At 62.9% G+C, this 5,951-nt stretch overlaps 1 protein-coding gene across 1 annotated transcript; it reads left to right on the top strand.

The window, feature by feature from the left end:
• Positions 1-5: 5 nt before the first annotated feature.
• On the top strand, positions 6-3,828 carry LOC135980476 (patatin-like phospholipase domain-containing protein 6; the record flags this gene model as incomplete). Its single annotated transcript, XM_065580452.1, has 5 exons — positions 6-144; positions 514-597; positions 1,090-1,196; positions 1,858-2,049; positions 3,117-3,828. Coding segments are annotated over 5 exons (642 nt in total), but the record flags the coding sequence as incomplete, so codon positions are not given.
• Positions 3,829-5,951: the final 2,123 nt, after the last annotated feature.

Here is a 5,951-nt window from a genome sequence, read left to right on the forward strand (position 1 = left end):
AGCCTCTGCGGCTCTTCCCCCAGCCCAGCCATGCCTCACGCACCAGCCCTGTCAGACACAGCAAGCGCGTCATCAGTGTCTCCTCCATCGACGACCACAAGGAGAGCTCTGGGAGGCAGCCAGATGCCAGCACCAAGGACCTGGGTAAGGGTTGCCCTGGCTCAGGGAGGGGAATGCAACAGCTGTGCTCCCCCTCAGAGCAACTGAGCTGGGCATGGACCGGACAGGGGTGAAAGAAGTCAAGGGTGCAGAAGGGTTCAGTACGGGGTGCTGTGCTGCAGGGAGCGGGTGGAGGCTTGGTAGGTGGCACACTGTGCTGCCTGTCCCTGGCACTCCCCTTGCATAGAACTGGTCCACACCTTTCATATGCCACGACAGCTGTGGAGTGGCTCTCGTCACCAATCCTGCCCCTGGAGGTGGCCTGGCTGTAGGGTCCGACCCAGGGCAGGGGAGGCTCTGAACCCCGTGTGCTCGCTGTGCCAGTGTAACGGGATGTGTGTGTCACCCTCACAGCTGATCAGCTCAAGCTGGGGTCCCTGGAGCCCTCTGCAGTGCCACTGCTGAGCTGCTGCATCTCCATGCCAGTTGATATCTCAGGTAAGTGGAACTCTCCCAGGATGGGACCAGGTTGGGGATGGGACCCATGGGATCCTGGGGCAGCAGGTGATGGTGGGGAAACTCCTGGCACCCGCCCTGCCCTGCTGCAGGGTGGGGTTGCTGCCTGGCCAATGGGGATGGTGGTTGCTGCCCCAATTGAGCTGGGGAGGGGTTAGACTGCAGGAAGCAGGCTCAGGGCACTCTGGGGTTTGGAACCAACTGGGGAGAGCCCAGAGGCCACAGGTGCCAAGGAACCAGGGGGCAGGCGGAGGGTATGAGACGTGCCTCCAGGACGTGGGCGTCCTAGGGAATGGCAGTGAAGGAAGGTGGAGGGGGAAGTGCTGGCTAAGCTGGGCCCTTGTTGACTGAGGCGCTGAGCAGCCTGGCCTGGGCAGAGACCTCTGTGGTGCTGGCTGTGTTGGGCACCCGGTGGGGAGGGGAGGGGAGCCTGGCTCTGCAGTGAGCGCTGCCCCTGGCTTCTTTCCTGCACAGGCCTCCAGAAGGGCCCCCGCTCAGACTTCGACATGGCCTACGAGCGCGGCAGGATCTCGGTGTCGCTGCAGGAGGAGAGCACCGGCACCATGGCCTCCTTCTCCCGGGTAGGTCCCCTGCACGCACCTCTCTGACTGCCCGCTGTGCGGTGCGGCCGGCCTGTGCTCCGTCACACTCCCTTGTCCAGGACAGCACAGAGCTGGCCGTCAGGCAGCAGGTGGGCAATTCTGTGGCTAGCAAAAACAGCCTGGGCGTGCCCGCATAGAAGCATGGGGGTTTGGCAGCCGGGCACAGAGTAGGAGTGGCGGGAGGGGGGCTGAAGCGGGGTTGGCAGCTGGCAAAGGCCCAGGCAGAACTGAGTCACTGCAAGGGATGGGGAGGTGCCGTCTGGGCAGTGGCAGGGGGCAGAGCCAGAGGCTGTGGCAGGGCGACCCTGCCACGCTCTGAGTGTCCACCCCAGTCTCAAAAAGAAGAACAGGAGTACTTGTGGCACTTTAGAGACTAACAAATTTATTAGAGCATAAGCTTTCGTGGACTACAGCCCACTTCTTCGGATGCATATAGAATGGAACATATATTGAGGAGATATATATACACACACATACAGAGAGCATAAACAGGTGGGAGTTGTCTTACCAACTCTGAGAGGCAATTAAGTAAGTGAAAAAAAACTTTTGAAGTGATAATCAAGCTAGCCCAGTACAGACAGTTTGATAAGAAGTGTGAGAATACTTACAAGGGGAGATAGATTCAAACCAGTCTCTGCAGTCTGTCTCCCAGGAGCCCAAGGAGTGCAGGTCAGTGATGGTGGAGGAGCAGCCACCCGGTACTTATCACTTCAACTACTGCGAGGACGACTCAGCAGGCGGGGCCTGCCCCTTTGGGCCTTACCAGGGCCGCCAGACTAGCGCCATCTTCGAGGCTGCCAAGCGGGAGCTGGTGAAGCTCATGAAGATCGAGGTGAAGGGGCAGTGAGGGGCACAGCCACAGGGGGGCAGGGCAGGGTGGATTCCAAGGGTCTGGTGAGGGCAGGGCAGGGTGATTCCCTGGGCTGTGCCTGGGGGATTGGGGGATGAGGGGGAGGGGCCGGGGGAGTCCCCGGGCTGTGCCTGGGGGATGTGGGGGAAGGGCCGGGGGAGTCCCCGGGCTGTGCCTGGGGGATGAGGGGGGAGGGGCCGGGTCAGTCCCCGGGCTGTGCCTGGGGGATGTGGGGGAAGGGCCGGGGGAGTCCCCGGGCTGTGCCTGGGGGATGAGGGGGGAGGGGCCGGGTCAGTCCCCGGGCTGTGCCTGGGGGATGTGGGGGAGGGGCCGGGGGAGTCCCTGGGCTGTGCCTGGGGGATGAGGGGGGAGGGGCCGGGTCAGTCCCCGGGCTGTGCCTGGGGGATGTGGGGGAAGGTCCGGGGGAGTCCCCGGGCTGTGCCTGGGGGATGACGGGGGAGGGGCCGGGGGAGTCCCCGGGCTGTGCCTGGGGGATGAGGGGGGAGGGGCCGGGGGAGTCCCCGGGCTGTGCCTGGGAGCTCCAGCTGCCCTTAGGGAGTCTGGGGATATTCTGGCTCTGGAGGCCGTGCCTGGGGGACTCCTCATGCCGTCGTTCTCCCTCCTCCAGAGCCATAGGTCAGCCAGGCTGTGGCCAGTCCTGCTCTGGGCTGCACAGCCGCTGCCTCCCAACTTGGCCCTGGGCAGCTCCTGTGCACGGGCTCCGCGGAAGAGCTGGGCTCAGGGCTGGGATGTTTGGCTCCTGGATTCTCGGCCCTTGAGGGAGGAGGGGTGGCCCAGGGTGGGATGGACAGCTGGGATCCCGGGTGGGGAGGGCTGAGCTGCCCTGTCTGTGCTGGGAGGGGCTGTCCAATCCATCAGCTAGCACAGGGGAGGGAAGGACTGGAGGGGAGCCCCCAGCACGGAGGGCAGCTCTGTGCAGCTCCCAGGTGGTGCAGCAGGGCTCAGCACTGCTAGGGCCCTGCCTGCAAGCCCCTCCGCCCCCATCGCTGGGTGCTCTGCCTGGTCCCTCACTGCTGCTCTCTCCACAGGACCCGTCACTTCTCAACAACCGGGTGCTGCTGCACCACGCCAAGGCTGGGACAGTCATCGCCCGCCAGGGGGACCAGGTAGGTGCCATGGGGTGCCAGTGCCCAGCAGCCACGGGGTGACACTGGTAGCAGGTGCTCTGAGCTGGTGCTGCTGTTGTCTCTTGGCAGCTGGGGCCTGGTCCCCACTGCCCTGCAGCAGCCCCAGTGTGGAGTGGGCAGGACATGCTGCCTGCTGGGGTGGGGGCACCTCACCCACTCTGCACCGGTGCTGATGGCTGCATGAGGAGCAGGGCAGTGGGGCTGCCAAGCTCCCTGGAGTGGCTCACGAACGTGTGTGCCAACGTCAGGGCAGACTGTACAAACCAGGGCACAAACCCCAAACAGGCTCTGTGCTCTGTAAAGATTTCACCAAGTAACAAGCGTGAACTCCTAAAGCACCATAACAGCCTTACCATGGAGTCACAGGCAGTCCCCTGGGGCACCTGGGTCTAGCTTGCCACCCAGGCAAGCCGGCCTTTGTGACAGATGAGCCCTTACACCAGGAACCACAGCAGTACTCAGGTTACTCCCTCACCCAACGGACTAGTCACTTACCCCCGGTCAATTCTACAGTAACTCCTCACTTAACGCTGTAGTTATGTTTCTGAAAAATGCAGCTTTAAGTGAAACGATGTTAAACAAATCCAGTTTTCCCATAAGATTTAATGTAAATACAGGGGGGTTAGGTTCCAAGGAATTTTTGGGGGGGCAGACAAAAGGCATTGTATACTGTACTGTACTGTGGTGGGAAGGTGCCCCGACTTACCCCTGGAGCTCAGGGCTGGGGGTGCAGGGTCTGGGAGGGAATTAGGGTGTGGGAGGGTGCTGAGGGTGTGGGAGGAGGCTCAGGGCTGGGGCAGGCAGGAGGTGCAGAGCAATTACCTGGGGCAGCTCCTGTTTGGTGCAGGGGATGTGCAGATGGCTCTGCACAGCATGGCCGGAGGACTCAGGAGGAGGAGGAGCAGGGGCAGCCGCGCAGCCCGCAGCCGGAGAGGAGCGGCACTTTCCCCTTCTCTCCGACCAGCTTTGAAGGGGAAAGCGCCGCTTCTCTCCGGCTGCTCGGCTGCCCCTGCTTAGGGTTACCATAATCCAGCAAGCAAAAAAGAGGACGGGAGGAGCCCCGCCCCTGTCCTGCCCTATCCCCGCCCCGTGCCCCTCCCACTTCTCCCCCTCAGAACCCCCAACCCTCCCCCCGCTCCTTGTCCCCTGACTGCCCCCTCCTGGGACCCCTGCCCCCCAGGACTCCACCCCCTACCTAAGCCTCCCTGCCTCTTGTCCCCTGACTGCCCCCTCCTAAGACCCCCCCAAACTGCCCCCCAGGACCCTACCCCCTACCCTACCCCCCAAACTGCCCCCCAGGACCCTCCCCCCTCCCCCCATCCTAACTGGCCCCCTAGGACTCTACCCCCTACCTGTACCCTGACTGCCCCAACCCTTATCCACACCCCCACCCCCAGACAAACCTCTGGGACTCCCACGCCCCATCCAACCACTCCCCACCCCCTGACAGCCCCCCCCAGAACTCCCGACCCATCTAAACCCCTCTGCTCCCTGTCCCCTGACTGCTCCGATCCCTCTCCCCACTCCTGCCCCCTGACAGCCCTGCCCCCAGAACCCCCAACCCTCCCCCCACTCCTTGTCCCCTGACTGCCCCCTCCTGGGACCCCTGCTCCTAACTACCCCCCAGGACTCCACCTCCTACCTAAGCCTCCCTGTTCCTTGTCCCCTAACTGCCCCCTCCTAAGACCCCCCCCAAACTGCCCCCCAGGACCCTACCCCCTACCTGTACCCTGACTGCCCAAAACCTTCTCCACACCCCCCGAACTCCCAACCCCCCCCCCCCGTCTCTTGACTGCCCCCTCCAAAACCTCCCTGCCCCTTCTCTGACCCCCTGGCCCCCTTGTTGTTGGCCTTTCTTCACCTAATGTCTGGTGAACTTGCTCAGGAACTGCCTGCGCCGCTGGGCAGCAGCGGGGGAGGAGCTCCAGACTGCCGGAGCCGATCTGCGATGCAGGGAGGGAGGGAGGGAGAGAGGGAGGAGGAGGAGCTCTCTCTGGCTGAGTGTCGGAGCTCCATGTAAGTGACACCGGCCGGCCGGCAGCACTGTTAGCCTCGCGTGCTCTGCATGGGGGGGGGGGGGGGGGGGGGGGGGGGAGTCCGGACATTTACAAATTCCCCCCGGACGCTATTTTTAGCTTAAAAAGCCGGACATGTCCGGGGGAATCCGGACGAATGGTAACCCTACCCCTACTCCTCCTGAGTCCTCCGACCCGTGCTTGCAGGGCCGCATTCCGAAAGGGGCTTTAGAGCTGCAGGCCAGGACCCAGGGCCCCCTTAGCCCAGGGCCCTGCAGCCCCTAAAGCCCGTGCGTTCTGGGTGGCCCTGTGTTGCGGATTGTGGGGGAGTTAGGGCCCTGCACCCCTCTTCCCGAGATTCACTGCGACTCTCAACCAGCCAGTAAAGCAGAAGGTTTATTTAAGGACAGGAACACAGTCTCAAGCAGAGCGTGTAGGTACGACCAGACCCCCTCAATTAGGTCCCTCTGGGAGGTTCAGGGAGCTTAGACCCCAGCTTGGGGTTCCCTGCCTTGCACCACCCAGCCCAAACCGAAACTAACCAACTAAACTCCAAACTCCTCCCGCTGCTCCTCTCCTTTGTTCAGTCTCCCGGGCAGAAGGTGTTAATTCTCCCCACCCCCCGTTCCTGGCTCAGGTTACAGCTCAGGTAGCTTCCTTCAAGGGAAGTCCCACATCCCCACTGCAACCCCCCTGCAACATTCCCAGGTCAAATCTGCCC

Source organism: Chrysemys picta, unplaced genomic scaffold, assembly GCF_011386835.1.
Source record: "Chrysemys picta bellii isolate R12L10 unplaced genomic scaffold, ASM1138683v2 scaf3536, whole genome shotgun sequence".
NCBI lineage: Eukaryota > Metazoa > Chordata > Testudines > Emydidae > Chrysemys > Chrysemys picta.